The sequence below is a fragment of the Panulirus ornatus genome, chromosome 26 (genome assembly GCF_036320965.1).
Source record: "Panulirus ornatus isolate Po-2019 chromosome 26, ASM3632096v1, whole genome shotgun sequence".
Lineage (NCBI taxonomy): Eukaryota > Metazoa > Arthropoda > Malacostraca > Decapoda > Palinuridae > Panulirus > Panulirus ornatus.
In genome coordinates, this window is record NC_092249.1 from 15398688 (window position 1) to 15418991 (window position 20304).

Genomic DNA, 20304 nt, shown 5'->3' on the forward strand with positions numbered 1-20304 from the left:
TCATGGAGCATACCCTAGTGGACCATATTCTAGTGGTACATAGCCTTGTGGACCATACTCTTGTGGAGCGTACCCTAGTGGACCATACCCTTGTGGATCATACCATTGTGGAGTATACCCTTATGGACCAGATCTTGCTGGACCAGACCCTGGCGGAACACACCTTGGCGGACCTCACGTTAGTGGACCAAACTCCTGTGGACCAAACTCTTGTGGATAAGAATGTAGTGGACATCACTATGGTGGACCACACTCTAGTGGACCAAATTCTAGTGGGCCAGAACCTAGTGGATTAGCCCTTAGTGGACCGGATCCTAGTGGACTAGACCACAGTGTATTACACACAAGTGGATCCCTTTTGGATCAAACCTTCGTGGACCAGACACCAGTGGACCGTACCCTAGTGGATCACAGCTTAGTGGACCTCACCCTAATGGACCACAGCCAAGTAGACCACTTCCTAGTGAACTAAACTATTGTGGAAGAGACGTAGTGGATCAGACCCTAGTGGAAGAGATCCTAGTGGACCAGATCCTCATGGATGCTGAGTGTGTTCCCACGGACCAAAGAACTCTTCACTCCAAAGGAGTTTACATTTCCAAGTTACTGGAATGAACGCAGGAGAGTTGAGATGGTAACCTGGAGCGTAACATAGACGGTGTATGATAATAATTGCGACAAGTCATGAACAAAATATATCATATATATGAGGTTAAGAGAAGGGACAACATACCTCAAATTATCTCATAATATTCACTTAAAAACCTGTGTTGAACATAAACGCGCATACAGAGTTTTCCTTCGTTTAAAGTAAGATATATTAGTATTTAAATAACATGACAGTATAACATGTTTATCCTTCAGGACCAAGATATCGTCAGTGATCTTGTATGAAGTGTACCATATTCGAATCCCTCTGGACTTCCTACCTTATGCTAAACCCAAGCAAAATACCAATCAAATTTTCCGTCTTCACAGACAGGTATAATGTTATACATTAAAGAAAATTATATAAGTTCCCATTTGTGTCCAGATCCTTTGTGTTATAATCAGAATGAGAAATGTGTGGTAACCAAACACTACCTCGTCCAGGTAATGTCTTCCATACTGACTTGTGATGCGTCCTGATATTATCTTTGATTACAGTCATGCACAGTGTTATAACCCATGCACAGTGTTATAACCCATGCCCAGTGTTATAATCCATGCACAGTGTTATAATCCATGCACAGTGTTATAATCCATGCCAGTGTTATAATCCATGCACAGTGTTATAATCCATGCACAGTGTTATAACCCATGCACAGTGTTATAATCCATGCACAGTGTTATAACCCATGCCCAGTGTTATAATCCATGCACAGTGTTATAACCATGCCCCAGTGTTATAAACCCATGCCCAGTGGTTATAAACCCTGCCCAGTGTATAATCCATGCCCAGTGTATAATCCCATGCACGTGTTATAATCCATGCACAGTGTTATAACCCATAGCCAGTGTTATAATCCATGCCACAGTGTTATAACCCATGCCCGGTGTTCTAACCCATGCCCCAGTGTTATAACCCATGCCCAGTGTTATAATCCAATGCCCAGTGTTATAACCCATGCACAGTGGTATAACACATGCACAGTGTTATAATAACCCATGCCCGTAATCCATGCCCAGTGTTATAACCACTGCACAGTAACCATGGTTATAATCCATGCCCAAGTGTTATTAACCCATGCCCAGTGTTATAATCCATGCACAGTGTTATAACCCATGCACAGTGTTATAATCCATGCACAGTGTTATAATCCATGCACAGTGTTATAACCCATGCCCAGTGTTATAACCCATGCCCAGTGTTATAATCCATGCCCAGTGTTATAACCCATGCCCAGTGTTATAATCCATGCACAGTGTTATAACCCATGCACAGTGTTATAATCCATGCCCAGTGTTATAACCCATGCACAGTGTTATAATCCATGCCCAGTGTTATAATCCATGCACAGTGTTATAACCCATGCACAGTGTTATAACCCATGCCCAGTGTTATAATCCATGCCCAGTGTTATAATCCATGCACAGTGTTATAACCCATGCCCAGTGTTATAACCCATGCACAGTGTTATAACCCATGCCCAGTGTTATAATCCATGCCCAGTGTTATAATCCATGCACAGTGTTATAATCCATGCACAGTGTTATAATCCATGCCCAGTGTTATAATCCATGCCCAGTGTTATCATCCATGCACAGTGTTATAACCCATGCCCAGTGTTATAATCCATGCCAAGTGTTATAACCTATGCACAGTGTTATAACCCATGCACAGTGTTATAACCTATGCACAGTGTTATAACCCATGCCCAGTGTTATAACCCATGCCCAGTGTTATAATCCATGCCCAGTGTTATAACCCATGCCCAGTGTTATAATCCATGCACAGTGTTATAATCCATGCACAGTGTTATAACCCATGCCCAGTGTTATAATCCATGCACAGTGTTATAACCCATGCACATTGTTATAACCCATGCACAGTGTTATAACCCATGCACAGTGTTATAATCCATGCCCAGTGTTATAATCCATGCACAGTGTTATAACCCATGCACAGTGTTATAACCCATGCCCAGTGTTATAATCCATGCCCAGTGTTATAATCCATGCCCAGTGTTATAACCCATGCACAGTGTTATAATCCATGCACAGTGTTATAACCCATGCACAGTGTTATAATCCATGCACAGTGTTATAACCCATGCCCAGTGTTATAATACATGCACAGTGTTATAATCCATGCACAGTGTTATAGCCCATGCCCAGTGTTATAACCCATGCACAGTGTTATAATCCATGCACAGTGTTATAACCCATGCCTAGTGTTATAATCCATGCACAGTGTTATAACCCATGCCCAGTGTTATAATCCATGCCCAGTGTTATAATCCATGCACAGTGTTATAATCCATGCACAGTGTTATAACCCATGCACAGTGTTATAATCCATGCACAGTGTTATAACTCATGCCCAGTGTTATAACCCATGCACAGTGTTATAATCCATGCACAATGTTATAACCCATGCCCAGTGTTATAATCCATGCACAGTGTTATAACCCATGCACAGTGTCATAACCCATGCACAGTGTTATAACCAATGCACAGTGTCATAACCCATGCACAGTGTTATAACCCATGCACAGTGTTATAATCCATGCACAGTGTTATAACTCATGCCCAGTGTTATAATCCATGCACAGTGTTATAACCCATGCACAGTGTCATAACCCATGCACAGTGTTATAATCCATGCATAGTGTTATAACCCATGCACAGTGTCATAACCCATGCACAGTGTTATAACCAATGCACAGTGTCATAACCCATGCCCAGTGTTATAACCCATGCACAGTGTTATAATCCATGCACAGTGTTATAACCCATGCCCAGCGTTATAATCCATGCACAGTGTTATAACCCATGCATAGTGTCATAACCCATGCACAGTGTTATAACCCATGCACAGTGTTCTAACCCATGCCCAGTGTCATAACCCATGTACAGTGTTATAACCAATACACAGTATTAAAACTCACTCATCATATTGCAACCCATGTACAGTATTACAACCCATGCACGGTATTACAACATATGCATGGTATTACAGCCCTTGCCCAGTATTACAACCCATGAACGGTATAACAATCCATGCATGATATAACCCATGCACAGTACTACAACCCATGCACGGTACTGCAAACCATGCACAATATTACAGCCCATGGCCAGTATCACAACCCATACACAGCACTACAACCCATGCATAGTATTACAACCTGTGCAAAGTGTTACAGCCCATGGCCAGTATTACAACCCAAGCACAGTATTTTTAATAACCCATACACAGTGTTACAACCTATGCACAGTATTACAACCTATGTTCAGAGTTACAACCTATGCACAGTATCACAATACATGTTCAGAGTTATGGCCTATGCACAGTGTTACAACGCATGCACGGTATTACAACCCAGGCATAATGTTACAACCCATGCACAGCATTACAACCCATGCACGATATTCCTCCCCATACACGGTATTACAACCCATGCACGGTACTACAACCGATGCACAGCGTTATAGCACATGTAAAGTATTACAACCCACGCACTGTATTATAACCCATGCAGTGTTACGACCCACGCACAGTGTTACAAGGTATGCATGCTATCACAACCCATGCAGAGTGTTACAACTCATACACAGTGTTACAGCCCATGCACGGTATCACAACTATTGTATAGTATTACAACCAATGCACAGTTTTACAACCCATGCAAAGTTTTAAGACCCATGCACGGTATCACAACCCATGTACAGTATTACAGCCCATGCACACTATTACAACCCATGCACACCATAACAACCCAAGCACAGTATTACAGCCCATGCATGGTATTACAACCCATGCACGCCATTACAACACATGCACGGTATTACAACACATGCACAGTATTACAACTCATGCAGTGTAACGACCCATGCACAGTGTTACAAAGTATGCACGGTATTACAACCCATGCACACCATTACAACCCATGCACACCATAACAACCCGGGCACAGTATTACAACCCATGCAAAGTTTTAAGACCCATGCACGGTATCACAACCCATGCACAGTATTACAACCCATGCACACTATTACAACCCATGCATACCATAACAACCCGGGCACAGTATTACAATCCATGCATGGTATTACAAACCATGCATAATGTTACAACCAATGTACAGAATTACAACCCATGCACGGTATTACAACCCATGCAGTATAACGACACATGCACAGGGTTACAAGGTAAGCACGGTATTACAACCCATGCATGGTATTACAACCCATGCAGTGTAACGCCACATGCACAGTGTTACAAGGTATGCACGGCATTACAACTCATGCACAGTGTTACAAGATGTGCACGGTATTACATCCCATGCACACCATTAAAACCCTAGCACACCATTACAATCCAGGGACAGTATCACAACCCATGCATGATATTACAACCCATGCACGATGTTATAACTCATGCACGGTATTACAAACTATGCATGGTGTTACAACCGATGTACAGTATTACAACCCATGCACGGTATTACATCACATGCACGGTATTACAACCCATGCAGTGTAACAACCCATGCATAGTGTTACAAGGTATGCACGCTATCACAACCCATGCACAGTGTTACAACCCATACACAGTGTTACAACCCATGCACGGTATCACAACTCATGTACAGTATTACAACCAATGCACAGCTTTACAACCCATGCAAAGTTTGAAGACCAATGCACAGTATTACAACCCATGCACAGTATTACAACCCAGACACAGTATTACAACCCATGCGCAGTATTACAACCCATGCACGGAGTTACAACACATGCACGGTATTACAAACCATGCATACCATTACAACCCATTCATATCATTAACACTCATGCACAGTATTACAACCCAGGCGTAGTATTACAACCCATGCACTGAATTGCAAACCATGCACGGCATTAAAACCCATGCACAGCGTATAGAACCCATGAACAGTTACAACTCAAACAAAGTCTTCCAACCCATGCACGGTATTACAACCCATGCACACTATTACAACCCTTGCACACCATTACAATCCAACATACTATTACAAAGCATTCATACTGTATTCAACCCTTCCATTGCTTTACAACCCATACACAGTTTTACAACCCATGCACAATATAACAAGAATAGATAACATATAAAAACTGCTTTTTTGTATGTTGGAAGATACCATAAGGAATATGATCCTGGTCACGTTAAAAGGAAAAACGTTTTCCGTTGTTCCTTGTCACTGTTGGTTTTGGTTGTTAATAACGCATGCGTGTGGGAGTCAGTGTGGGTTGTTGATAACTATGCATATGTGTGGGCGTCAGTGTGAGTTGTTAATTATGCAAGCGTGTGGGAGTCAGTGTGGGTTGTTGTTAAACATGCATATGTGTGTGGGAGTCAGTGTGGGTTTTTCTTGAATATGTATATGTGTGGGAGTCAATGTGGGCTGTTGTAAATTATGCGTGTGTGTGGGAGTCACTGTGGATTGTTGTTAATTTTGCATTTTTGTGGAAGTCATTGTGAGTTGTTAATGATGCATGTGTGGGGGGGTCAGTGTGGGTTGTTGTTAATTATGCATGTAGGTGGGAGTCAGTGTAGGTTGCTGTCAATTATGTATGTGTTTGGGAGTTAGTGTGAGTTGTTGATAAACATGCAAGGGTGTGGGTGTCAGTGTGGGTTGTTGCAAATTTTGCATGTGTGTGGGAGTCAGTATGGGTTGTTGTTAATTATGCATGTGTATGGGAGTCAGTGTGGGTTGTTGATTATGCATGTGCGTGGAGGTTAGTGTGAATTGTTGTTGATTATGCATGTGTGTGGGAGTCAGTGTGGGTTGTTGTTGATTTTGCATGTTTGTAGGAGTCAGTGTGGGTTGTTAATCTGGCATGTGTGTGGGAGTCAGTGTGAGTTGTTGTTAAGCATACATGTGTGTGGAAGTCAGTGTGGGTTGTTTTTAATTATGCATGTTTGTAGGAGTCAGTGTGGGTTGTTGTTGATTTTGCATGTTTGTAGGAGTCAGTGTGGGTTGTTAATCTGGCATGTGTGTGGGAGTCAGTGTGAGTTGTTGTTAAGCATACATGTGTGTGGAAGTCAGTGTGGGTTGTTTTTAATTATGCATGTTTGTAGGAGTCAGTGTGGGTTGTTGTTGATTTTGCATGTTTGTAGGAGTCAGTGTGGGTTGTTAATCTGGCATGTGTGTGGGAGTCAGTGTGAGTTGTTGTTAAGCATACATGTGTGTGGAAGTCAGTGTGGGTTGTTTTTAATTATGCATGTTTGTAGGAGTCAGTGTGGGTTGTTGTTAATTATGCATGTGTGTGGGAGTCATTGTGGGTTATTGTTAATTATACGTGTGTGTGGGAGTCAGTGTGGGTTGTTGTTAATTATTCATGTGTGTGGGAGTCATTGTGGGTTATTGTTAATTATACGTGTGTGTGGGAGTCAGTTTGGGTTGTTGTTGATTATGTAAGTGTGTGGAGTCAGTGTGGGTTGTTGTTAATTATGCATGTGTAATGGGAGTGAGCGTGGGCTTTTGTTAATTATGCCTATATGTTGGAGACAGTGTGGGCTGTTGTTAATTATGCATGTGTGTGGGAGTCAGTGTGGGCTGTTGTTAATTATGCACGTGTGTGGGAGTCAGTGTGGGTTGTTGTTGATTATATATGTGTGTGTGGGAGTCACTGTGGGTTGTTAATGATGCGCGTGTGGTTGGCGTCATTGTGTGTTGTTGTTGATTATGCATGTGTATAGGAATCAGTGTGGGTTGTTGCTGATTACGCAGGATTGTGGGAGTCAGTGTGGGTTGTTAATCAGGCATGTTTGTGGAAGTTAGTGTGGTTTGTTATCAATTATGCATGTGTCTAGGAGTCGGTGTGGGCTGTTGTTAATCATGTATGTGTCTAGGAGTCGGTGTGGGTTGTTGTTAAACATGTATGTGTATGAGTCAGTGTAGGTTGTTGTTAATAATGTATATGTGTGGGAGTCAGTGTGGGATGTTATTACTCATGCATGTGTGTGGATTGTTCTTAGTCATGCATGTGTATGGGAGTCAGTATGGGGTGGTTTTTAATCATATATATGTGTTGGAGTGAGTGTGGGTTGTTGATTATGCACGTGTGTAGGAGTCAGTGTTGGTTGGTGTTAAACCTGCATATGTGTTGGAGACAGTGTGGGTTGTTCTTAATCATGTACATGTGTGGGAGTCAGCGTGTGTTGTTGTAAATTATGCATGTGTGTTGGAGTCGGTGTGGGTTGTTGTTAAACATGCATGCGCCGGGAGCCAGCGTGTGTTGATAAAAAGGCTTGTGTGTTGGAATCTCTGTGGGTTGTTGTTTATTGTGCATGTGTGTGGGAGTCAGTGTGGGTTGTTGTCAATTATATATGTGTTTGGGAGTCAGTGTGGGTTGTTGTTAATTATGCATGTATGTAGGAGTCATTGTGGGTTTTTGTTGATTATACGTGTGTGTGGGAGTCAGTGTGAGTTGTTGTTAAACATGCATATGTGTAAGAATCAGTGTGGGTTGTTATTAATTATGCATGTGTAATGGGAGTGAGTGTGGGCTTTTGATGATTATGCATATATGTGGGAGTCAGTGTGGGCTGTTGTTAAGTATGTATGTGTGTCGGAGTCACTGTGGGTTGTTGTTAATTTTGCATGTTAGTGGGAGTCAGTATTTGTTGTGAATTATACATGTGTGTGGGAGTCAGTGTGGGTTGCTGTTGATTATGCATGTTTGTGGGAATCAGTGTGGGTTGTTGTTAATCAGGCATGTGTGTGGGAGTCAGTGTGGGTTGTTAATTATGCATGTGTGTGGTAGTTAGTGTGGTTTGTTATCAATTATGCATGTGTGTGGGAGTCAGTGTGGGCTGTTGTTAATTATGCATGTGTGTGGGAGTCAGTTTGGGTTGTTGTTGATTATGCATGTGTGTGGGAGTCAGTGTGGGTTGTTGTCAACTATGTATGTGTTTGGGAGTCAGTGTGGGTTTTTGTTAGTTATGCATGTGTGTGGGAGTCAGTGTGGGTTGTTGTCAACTATGTATGTGTTTGGGAGTCAGTGTGGGTTGTTGTTAATTATGCCTGTGTATGGGAGTCACTGTGGGTTGTTGTTACTTACGCAAATGTGTGGGAGTTATTGTGAGTTTTTGTTAATTACGCATGTGTGTGGGAGTCAGTGTGAGTTGTTAATTGTATATATGTGTGGGAGGCAGTGTGGATTGTTGTTAATCATGTAAGTGTGTGGGAGTCAGTGTGAGTTGCTAATCATATGTGTGTGTGTGAGGCAGTATGGGTTGTTGTTAATCATGTAAGTGTGTGAGAGTCAGTGTGGGTTGTTGGTAATTATGCATGTGTCGGTGTTGGTTGTTGTTAAACATGTACGTGTATGAGTCAATGTATGTTGTTGTCAATAATGTATATGTGTGGGAGTCAGTGTGGGATGTTATTACTCATGCATGTGTGTGGATTGTTCTTAGTCATGCATGTGTGTGGGAGTCAGTATGGGGTGGTTTTTAATCATATATGTGTGTTGGAGTGAGTGTGGGTTGTTAATTATGCACGTGTGTAGGAGTTAGTGTTGGTGTTAAACCTGCATATGTGTTGGAGACAGTGTGGGTTGTTCTTAATCATGTACATGTGTGGGAGTCAGCGTGTGTTGTTGTAAATTATGCATGTGTGTTGGAGTCGGTGTGGGTTGTTGTTAAACATGCATGTGCCGGGAGCCAGTGTGTGTGTTGTTAAAAAGGCTTGTGTGTTGGAATCTCTGTGGGTTGTTGTTAATTATGCATGTGTGTGGGAGTCACTGTGGGTGGTTCTTAAACATACATATATGTGGGAGCCGGTGTGCGTTGCTCTTAAATATGTATGTGTGCTGGAGTCAGTGTGGGATTTTGTTATTTATAAAAGTGTGTGGGACTTAGTGAGGGTTTTTGTAAATTATGCATGTGTGTGGGAGTCATTGTGGGTTATTGTTAATTTTGCATGTGTGTGGGAGTTATTGTGGGTTTTTATTAATCATGCATATGTGTGGAAGTCAGTTTGGGTTGTTGTTGATTATGGATATATGTAGGAGCCAGTGTAGGTTGTTGTTAATTTTGTATGTGTGTGGGAGTCAGTGTGGGTTGTATTCAAATAGGCATGTGTTTGGGAGTCAGTGTGGTTTGTTCTCAATTATACATGTGTGTGGGAGTCAGTGTGGGTTGTTGTTAAACATGCATGTGTGGGACTGTGTTTGGGTTGTTGTTAAGTATGCGTGTGTCTGGGAGTCAGTGTTGGTTATTGTCTAATATGCTTGTGTGTGAGAGTCAGTGCGGGTTGTTCTTAATTATGCATATGTGTGGAAGTCACTGTGGGTTGTGGTTAACTATGCTCGTGTGTTGGAGTCAGTGAGGGTTGTTAACGTGCTGTTATTCTTACTTATGCATGGGTGAGGGTGTTACTGTGGGTTGTTGTTAAACATGGATGTGTGTGGGAGTCAGTGGGGGTTATTGATAATCATGTATATGTGTGGGTGTCAGTGTGGGTTATTGATAATCATGCATATGTGTGGGAGTCAGTGTGGGCTGTTGTTAATTATGCATGTGTGTAGGAGTTAGTGTTGGTGTTAAACCTGCATATGTGTTGGAGACAGTGTGGGTTGTTCTTAATCATGTACATGTGTGGGAGTCAGCGTGTGTTGTTGTAAATTATGTATGTGTGTTGGAGTCGGTGTGGGTTGTTGTTAAACATGCATGTGCCGGGAGCCAGTGTGTGTGTTGTTAAAATGGCTTGTGCGTTGGAGTCTCTGTGGGTTGTTGTTCATTATGCATTTGTGTGGAAGTCTGTGCGGGTGGTTGTTAAGCATACATATATGTGGGAGTCAGTGTGCGTTGCTCTTAGATATGTATGTGTGCTGGAGTCAGTGTGGGATTTTGTTAATTGTGCTTGTGTATGGGACTTAGCGAGGGTTTTTGTAGATTATGCATGTGTGTGGGAGTCATTGTGGGTTATTGTTAATTTTGCATGTGCGTGGGAGTTATTATGGGTTTTCTATTAATTATGCATATGTGTGGGAGTCAGTTTGGGTTGTTGTTGATTATGTATATATGTGGGAGCCTGTGTAGGTTGTGGAGTCAGTGTGGGAGTCAGTGTGGGTTGCATTCAAATAGGCATGTGTTTGGGAGTCAGTGTGCTTTGTTCTCAATTATGCATGTGTGTGGGAGTCAGTGTGGGTTGTTGTTAAACATGCATGTGTGGGTCTGTGTTTGGGTTGTTGTTAATTATGCGTGTGTGTGGGAGTCAGTGTTGGTTATTGTTAATTATGCTTGTGTGTGGGAGTCAGTGCGGGTTGTTCTTAATTATGCATATATCTGTAAGTCAGTGTGGGTTGTTGTTAATCATGCTTATCTGTGGGAGTCGCTGTGGGTTGTGGTTAACTATGCAAGTGTGTTGGAGGCAGTGAGGATTTTTGTTAACGTGTTGTTATTCTTATTTATGCATGGGTAAGGGTGCTACTGTGAGTTGTTGTTAAACATGCATGTGTGTGGGAGTCAGTGTGGGTTATTGATAATCATGCATATGCGTGAGAGTCAGTGTGGGTTATTGATAATCATGCATATATGTGTGAGTCAGTGTGGGTTGTTGTGAATTATGCATATGTGTCGGAGTCAGTGTGGGTTTGTTGTTGATTATGCATGTGTGTGGGAGCCAGTGTAGGTTGATGTTATTTATGCATGTTTGTGGGAGTCAGTGTGGGTTGTTGTTAATAATGAATGAATGTGGGAGTTAGTGTGGATTGTTGTTAATGATGCATGTGTGTGGGAATCAATGTGGGTTGTTGTTTATTATGCATGCATGTGGGAGTCAGTGTGGGTTGTTGTTAATTATTCAAATGTATGGGAGTCAGTGTGGGTTGTTGTTAATCATGCATATGTGTGGGTAATTCTTGAATACATAACTGTGTGGGAGTCAGTGTGGGTTATTGTTAATCATGCATGTGTGTTGGAATCACTGTGGGTTGTTGTTAAACATGCATGTATGTGGAAACAGTGTGGGCAGTTGTTAATTATGCATGTTTGTGGGAGTCAGTGCGGGATGCTGTTAATCATGTATATATGAGTGGGAGTCAGTGTGGGTTGCTGTAAATTAAGCATGTGAGTGGGAGTCAATGTGGGTTCTTTTTGATTAGGCATGTTTGTGGGAGTCAGCGTGGATTGTTGTTAATGATGCATGTGTGTGGGAGTCAGTGTGGGTTGTTGTTAATTATGCATGTGTGTGTGCTACTCAGTGTGGATTGTTATTAGTTATGCATGTGTGTGCAAGTCAGTTTGGGTTCTTGTTAATCATGTATGAGTGTGGGCGTCAGTGTGGGTTGTTGTCAATTATGTATGTGTGTGGGAGCTAGTATCGGTTGTTGTTAAGCATTCATGTGTGTGGGATTCAGTGTGAGTTTTTGTTAAATTTGCATGTGTGGGGGAGTAAGTGTGGGTTGCTGTTAATTATACGTGTCTGTGGGAGTCAGTGAGGGTTGTTGTTAATCATACAGGTGTGTGGGAATCAGTGTGGGTTGTTGTTTATCATGCATGTGTGTTGAAGGCAATGTGGGCAATTCTTAATTATGTATGTGTGTTGGAGTCAGTGTGGATTGTTCATGATTATGCATGTGTGTGGCAGTCATTTTGGGTTGTTCTTAATTATGTACATGTGTTTAGTCAGTGTGGGTTGTTGTTATATATGCACGTTTGTGGGAGTCAGTGTGGGTTGTTGTTAAACATGCATATGTGTGGGAGTCATTGTGGGTTATTCTTAATTATGCATATGTGTGGGACTCAATGGAGGTTGTTGTTAATTATATGTGTGTGTGTGGGAGCCACAGTGGGTTGTTGTTATACATGCATGTGTGTGGGAGTCAGTGTATGATTTAGTTAATTATGCATATGTGTAGGAGTCGGTGTGGGTTGTTTATGTATGTGTGCGGGAGTCAGTGTTGGTTGTTAATTTTGCATGTTTGTGGGAGCAAGTGTGGATTATTGTTAATTATGCAGGTGTGTGGGAGTCATTGTGGGTTGTTGTTAATCATGACTGTATGTGCGAATCAGTGTAGTTTGTTGTCAGTTATGAATGTGTTTGGGAGCTAGTGTGGGTTGTTGTTGATTATGTATGTGTGTGGGATTTAGTGTGGGTTGTTGTTAATCATGCATGTGTATGGGAGTCAGTGTGGGTTGTTGTTGATCAGGCATGTGTGTGGGAGTCAGTTTGGGTCGTTGTTGATTATGCATGTTTTGTGGGAGTTAGTGTGGAATGTTATTATTATGTTTGTGTGGGTTCTTGTTAATCATGGAAGTGTATGGGAGTAAGTGTGGGTTCTTGTCAATTATGTATGTGTTTGGGAGTCAGTTCGGGTTGTTGTTAACTATGCATGTGTGTGGGAGTCATTTTGTTTTTTTTCATGAGTATGTGTGGGAGTCAGTGTGGGTTGTTGTTAATTATACGTGTGCGTGTGAGACAGTGTGGGTTGTTGTTAATTATGTAAATGTGTGGGATTCAGTGTGGGTTTTTGTTAATTATGCATATGTGTGGGAGTCAATGTGGGTTGTTGTCAAATATGCATGTGTGTGGGAGTCACTGTGTTTTTTTGTTAATTATGCATGTGTGTTGGAGTCAGTGTGAGTTGTTGTTAATTATGCATGTGTATGGGAGTCAGTGTGGGTTGTTGTAGATTATGCATGTTTGTGGGAGTCAGTGTGGGCTGTTGCTAATCAGGCATGTGTGTGGGAGTCAGTGTGGGTTGTTGTTAATTATGCATGTGTGTGGGAGTCAGTGCGGGTTGTTGTTATTCATGCATTTGCAATGGGAGTCATTGTAGGTTTTTGTTAATCATGCATATGTGTGGGAGTCAGTGTGGGTTGTTGTCAACTATGTATGTGTTTGGGAGTCAGCTCAGGTTGTTGTAAAGCATGCATGTGTGTGGGAGTCAGTGCGGGTTGTTGTTAATCATGCATGTGTGTGGGAGTCAGTGTGGGTTGTTGTTGATTATGCATATGTGTGGGTGTCACTGTGGGTTGTTAATTTTTCATGTTTGTGGGAGTCAGTTTAGGTTGTTGTTGATTATGCATGTGTGTGGGAGTCAGTGTGGGTTGTTGTTAATTCTGGATGGGTAGGAGTTAGAGTGGGTTGGTGTCAATTATGTATGAGAACAAAGGACGTAAGGGGAGTGGGGGAAGAATGGGATGTATTTAGGGAAGCAGTGATGGATTGCGCAAAAGATGCTTGTGGCATGAGAAACGTGGGAGGTGGGCAGATTTAGAAAGGGTTGTGAGGGGTGGGATGAAGAAGTAAGATTATTAATGAAAGAAAAGAGAGAGGCATTTAGACGATTTTTGCAGGGAAAGAATGCAAATGAGTGGGAGATGTATAAAAGTAAGAGGCAGGAGGTCAAGAGAAAGGTGTAAGAGGTGAAAAAGAGGGCAAATGAAAGTTGGGGTGAGAGAGCATCATTACATTTTAGGGAGAATAAAAAGATGTTTTGGAAGGAGGTAAATAAAGTGCGTAAGACAAGGGAGCAAATGGGAACTTCAGTGAAGGGGGCTAATGGGGAGGTGATAACAAGTAGTGGTGATGTGAGAAGGAGATGGAGGGAGTATTTTAAAAGTTTGTTGAAAGTGTTTGCTAATAGAGTGGCACAGAAGGGTGTTTTGGTCGAGGTGATGTGCAAAGTGAGAAGGTTTGAGAGTATGATTTGGTAAACAGGGAAGAGGTAGTAAAAGCTTTGCGGAAGATGAAAGTCGGCAAGGCAGTGGGTTTGGTTGGTATTGCAGTGGAATTTATTAAAAAAGGGGGTGACTGTATTGTTGACTGGTTGGTAAGGTTATTTCATGTATGTATGACTCATGGTGAGGTGCCTGAGGACTGGCGGAATTCTTGCATATTGCCACTGTACAAAGGCAAAGGGGATAAAAGTGAGTGCTCAAATTACAGAGGTATAAGTTTGTTGAGTATTCCTGGTAAATTAAATGGGAGAGTATTGATTGAGAGGGTGAAGGAATGTAGAGAGCATCAGATTGGGGAAGAGCAGTGTGGTTTCAGAAGTGGTAGAGGATGTGTGGATCAGGTGTTTGCTTTGAAGAATGTATGTGAGAAATACTTAGAAAAGCAAATGGATTTTTATGTAGCATTTATGGATCTGGAGAATGCATGTGATAGAGTTGATAGAGATGCTCTGTGGAAGGTATTAAGAATATATGGTGTGGGAGGCAAGTTGTTAGAAGCAGTGAAAAGTTTTTATCGAGGATGTAAGGTATGTGTACGTGTAGGAAGAGAGGAAAGTGATTGGTTATCAGTGAATGTTGGTTTGCGGCAGGGGTGCGTGATGTCTCCATGGTTGTTTAATTTGTTTATGGATGGGGTTGTTAGGAAGGTCAATGCAAGAGTTTTGGAAAGAGGGGCAAGTATGAAGTCTGTTGTGGATGAGAGAGCTTGGGAAGTGAGTCAGTTGTTGTTCGCTGATGATACAGCGCTGGTGGCTGATTCGGGTGAGAAACTGCAGAAGCTGGTGACTGAGTTTGGTAAAGTGTGTGAAAGAAGAAAGCTGAGAGTAAATACGACTAAGAGGAAGGTTATTAGGTATAGTAGGGCTGAGGGACAGGTCAATTGGGAGGTTAGTTTGAATGGAGAATAACTGGAGGAAGTGAAGTGTTTTAGATATCTGGGAGTGGATCTGGCAGTGGATGGAACCATGGAAGCGGAAGTGAACCATAGGGTGGTGGAGGGAGCGAAGGTTCTGGGAGTGTTGAACCATGTGTGGAAGTCGAGAACGTTATCTTGAAAAGCAAAAATGGGTATGTTTGAAGGAATGGTGGTTCCAACAATGTTATATGGTTGCGAGGCGTGGGCTATAGATAGAGTTGTGCGGAGGAGGGTGGATGTGCTGGAAATGAGATGTTTGAGGACAATATGTGGTGTGAGGTGGTTTGATCGAGTAAATAATAATAGGGTAAGAGAGATGTGTGGTAATAAAAAGAGTGTAGTTGAGAGCGCAGAAGAGGGTGTTTTGAAATGCTTTGGTCACATGGATAGAATGAAAGAAGAAAGATTGGCCGAGAGGATATATGTCTCAGAGGTGGAGGGAACGAGGAGAAGTGGGAGACCAAATTGGAGGTGGAAAGATGGAGTGAAAAAGATTTTGTGTGATCGGGGCCTGAACATGCAGGAGGGTGAAAGGTGTGCAAGGAATAGAGTGAATTGGAACGATGTGGTATACTATACCGAGGTCGACGTGCTGTCAATGGATTGAACCAGGGCATGTGAAGCGTTTGGGGTAAACCATAGAAAGTTCTGTGGGGCCTGGATGTGGAAAGGGAGCTGTGGTTTCGGTGCATTATACATGACAGCTAGAGAATGCGTGTGAACGAATGTGGCCTTTGTTGTCTTTTCCTAGCGATACCTCGCGCGCATGCAGGGGGAGGTGGTTTTCATTTCATGAGTGGCGGCGTGGCGACGGGAATGAATAAGGGCAGACAGTATGAGTTGTGTACATGTGTACATATGTATATGTCTGTATGTGTATATATATGTATACGTTGACATGTATAGGTATATACATGTACATACATGTGTATGTGGGTGGGTTGGGCCGTTCTTTCGTCTGTTTCCTTGCGCTACCTTGCTAACGCGGGAAACAGCGACAAAGTATAATAAAATGACAATACTCGGAGACAGTGTGGGTTGTTGTTAAACATGCAAGGGTGTGACAGTCACTGTGTGTTGTGTTGATTATGCATGTGTGTGGAAGTCAGTGTGGGTTGTTGATTATTCATGTATAGGAGTCAGTGTGGGTTGTTGTTGATTAAGCATGTTTGTGGAAGTCATCGTGGGTTGCTGTTAATCATGGTGTGTGTGGGAGTCAGTGTGAGTTGTTGTTAATTGTGCAGGTGTGTGGGAGTCAGTGTGGGTTGTTGTCAATTTATGTATGTTTTTAGGAGTTAGTGTGGGTTGTTTTTAATGATGCATATGTGTGGGAGTCAGTGTGGGTTGTTAATTTTGCATGTTTGTGGGAGTCAGTGTAGGTTGTTGCTAATCAGGAATGTGTGTGGGAGTCAGTGTGGGTTTTTGTTGATTATGCATGTGGGTGGGAGTCAGTGCGGGTTGTTGTTAAACATGCAAGGGTGTGGGAGTGGTGTGTGTTGTTAATCATGCATGTATGTGGGAGTCATTGTGGGCTGCTGTTAATTATGCATGTGTATGGTAGTAAGTGTGGGTTGTTAATCATATATCTGTGTTGGAGTGAATGTGGTTGTTGCTAATTATGCATGTTTTTGGGAGTTAGTGTGGGCTGTTGTTAAACATGCATATGTGTGGGAGACAGTATGGGTTGTTCTTAATTACGCATATGTGTGGGAGTTATTGTGGGTTGTTGTTAATTTTGTATGTGTGTGGGAGTCGGTGTTGGTTGTTGTTAAAAAAAGCACATGCGTGGGAGACAGTGTGGGTTGTTAAAAAGGCATGTGTGTTGGAGTCTGTATTGGTCGTTGTTCATTATGCGTGTGTGTGGGAGTCAGTGTGGGTGGTCGTTAAGCATACATATGTGTGGGAGTCAGTGTGGGTTGCTTTTAATCATGTATGTGTGTTGGAGTCAGTGTGGGATTTTCTTAATTATGCATGTGCGTGGGAGTCACTGTGGGTTGTTGTTAATTTTGCATGTTTTTGGGCGTCAGTGTTGGTTGTTGTTAATTATGCATATGTGTGGGAGTCAGTGTGGGTTGTTAATTATGCATGTGGGTGGGAGTCAGAGTGGGTTGTTGTCAATTTTGTATGCATTTGGGAGTCAGTGTGGGTTGTTGTTAAACATGCAAGGGTCTGGGAGTCAATGTGTGTTGTTAATCATGCTGTGTGTGGGAGTCATTGTGGGTTGTTGTTAAACATGCATGTGTGTGGGAGTTAGTTTTAGTTGTTGTTAATTATGCATGTGTAATCGGAGTCAGTGTGGGGTTTTGTTAATCATGCATATGTGTGTGAGTCAGTGTGGGCTGTTGTTAATTTTGCATTGTATTGGAGTCTACTATGGGTCGTTGATAATTTTGCATGTTTGTGGGAGTCAGTCTGGGTTGTTGTTAGTTATGTATGTGTGTGGGAGTGAATGTGAGTTGTTGTTAATTATTAATGCGGGCTGGAGTCAGTGTGGGTTGTTGTTAAACATGGAAGGGTGTGTGAGTCAGTGTTGTTTGTTGTTAAACATGCAAGGGTGAGGGAGTCAGTGTGTATTGTAGTTGATTATGCATGTGTGTGGGGGTCATTGTGGGTTGTTGTTAATTATGCATATGTATGGGAGTAAATGTGGGTTGTTGTTCATTATGCATGTTTGTGGGAGTCAGTGTGGGTTGTTGTAAATTATGCATTGTGTTGGAGTCTACTGTGGGTTGTTGATGATTTTGTATGTTTGTGGGAGTCAGTGTGGGTTGTTGTTAGTTATGCATATGTGTGGGAGTCAATGTGGGTTGTTGATTATGCACGTGGGTGGGAGCCAGTGTGGGTTGTTGTTAAACATGCAAGGGTGTGGGAGTCAGTGTTGGTTGTTGTTAAACATGCAAGGGTGAGGGAGTCAGTGTGTGTTGTTGTTAATTATGCATGTGTGTGGGAGTCAATGTGGGTTGCTATTAATTATGCATGTGTAATGGGAGTCAGTGTGGGTTTTTGTTAATCATGCATATGTGTGGGAGTCAGTGTGGGCTGTTGTTAATCATGCATTGCGTTGGATTCTACTGTGGGTTGTTGATAATTTTGCATCAGGCAAGTGTGTGAGAGTCAGTGTGGGTTGTTGTTGATTATGCATGTGTGTGTGAGTTAGTGTGGATTGTTGTTAATCATACATGTCTGTGCGAGTCAGTGTGGTTTGTTGTTAATCATGCATGTGTGTGGGAATCAATGTGGGTTGTTGTCAATTTTGCATGTTTCTGGGAGTCAGTGAGGGTTGTTGTTAATTATGCATGTATGTTGGAGTTAGTGTTGGTTGTTGTTAATTATGCATGTGTGGGGGAGTCAGTGTGGGCTGTTGTTAATTTTGTATTGTGTTAGAGTCTACTGCGGGTTGTTGATAATTTTGCATGGTTGTGGGAGTCAGCGTGGGTTGTTGTTATTCATACATGTGTGTGGGAGTCAAAGTGGGTTGTTTTTTATTATGTATGTGGGTGTGAGTCACTGTGAGTTGTTGGTAAACATGCAAGGGTGTGGCGGTCAATGTTGGTTGTTATCAAACATGCAAGGGTGAGGGAGTCACTGTGTGTTGTTGTTAATTATGCATGTGTGTGGGAGTCATTGTAGGTTGTTGTTAATTATACACGTGTGTGGGAGTCAGTGTGGGTTGTTGTTGATTATGCATGTTTGTTGGAGTCAGTGTGGTTTGTTGTTAATCAGGCATGTGTGTGGGAGTCAGTGTGGGTTGTTGTTAATTATGGACGTGTATGGAAGTCAGTGTGGGTTGATATTAACTATGCATGCGTGTGGGGGTCAGTTTGGGTTGTTGTCAATTATGTATGTGTTTGGGAGTCAGTGTGGGTTGTTGTTAATTATGCATGTGTGTGGGAGTCATTGTGTGTCGTTGTTAATTATATAAGTGAGTGGTAGTCAGTGTGGGTTCTTGTTAATTCTGCATGTGTGTGGGGGTCAGTGTGGGTTGTTGTTAAACATGCATGTGTGTAGAAGTCAGTGTCGGTTGTTGTTAATTTTGCATGTGTAATGGGAGTCAGTTTGGGTTTTTGTTACTCATGCATATGTGTGGGAGTCAGTGTGGGCTGTTGTTGATTATGCAGATGTGTGGGAGTCACTGTGTGTTATTGTTAATTTTTTTGTTTGTGGGAGTGAGTGTGGGTTGTTGTTGATTGTTCATGTGTGGGAGTCAGTGTGGGTTGTTGTTAAATATGCATGTGGGTGGGAGTCACTGTGGGTTGTTGAAAATTATGTATGTGTTTGGGAGTTAGTGTGGGTTGTTGTTAAACATGCAAGGGTGTGGGAGTCAGTGTGTGTTGTTGTTAATTATGGATGTGTGTGGGAGTCAGTGTGTGTTGTTGTTAATTATTCATGTGTATGGGAGTCAGTGTGAGTTGTTGTTGATTATTCATGCTTGTGGGAGTCAGTGTGGGTTGTTGTTAATTAGGTATATGTGTCGGAGTCAGTGTGTTGTTGTTAATTATGCATATGCGTGGGAGTTAGTGTGGATTGTTGTTAATTTTGGATGTGTGTGGGAGTCATTGTGGGTTGTTGTTGATTATGCATTGGTGTGGGAGTCAGTGTGGGTTGTTGTCAATTATCTATGTGTTTGGGAGTCAGTGTGGGTTGTTGTTATTTATGCATGAGTGTGGTAGTTAGTGTGGGTTGTTGTTAATTGTGCATGTGTACGGGAGTCACTGTGGGTTGTCAATTTATGTATGTATCTTGGAGTCAGTTTGGGTTGTTGTTGATTATGCACATGTGTGGGAGTCAGTGTGGATTGTTGTTAGTTATGCATGTGTATGGGAGTCAGTGTGGGTTGTTGTTAATTATGCATGTGTGTGGGAGGCAGTGTGGATTGGTGTTAATTTATGTATGTGTTTGGGAGTCATTGTGGGTTATTGTTAATCATGCATATGTGTGGGAGTCATTGTGGGCTGTTGTTAATTATGCATGTGCATGGGAGTCAGTGTGGGTTGTTGCTAATCAGGCA

General features: G+C 42.2%; 1 protein-coding gene across 1 annotated transcript in view; it reads right to left on the reverse strand.

Moving 5' to 3' along the window:
* Window positions 1-535: 535 nt before the first annotated feature.
* Window positions 536-20304, reverse strand: part of LOC139757466 (uncharacterized) — a 127988-nt gene continuing 108219 nt past the window's right edge. The window contains exon 4 of the mRNA XM_071677991.1: window positions 536-639. Within this exon, the coding sequence (XP_071534092.1) occupies window positions 536-639 (104 nt within the window). The remainder of the gene's footprint in view (window positions 640-20304) is intronic.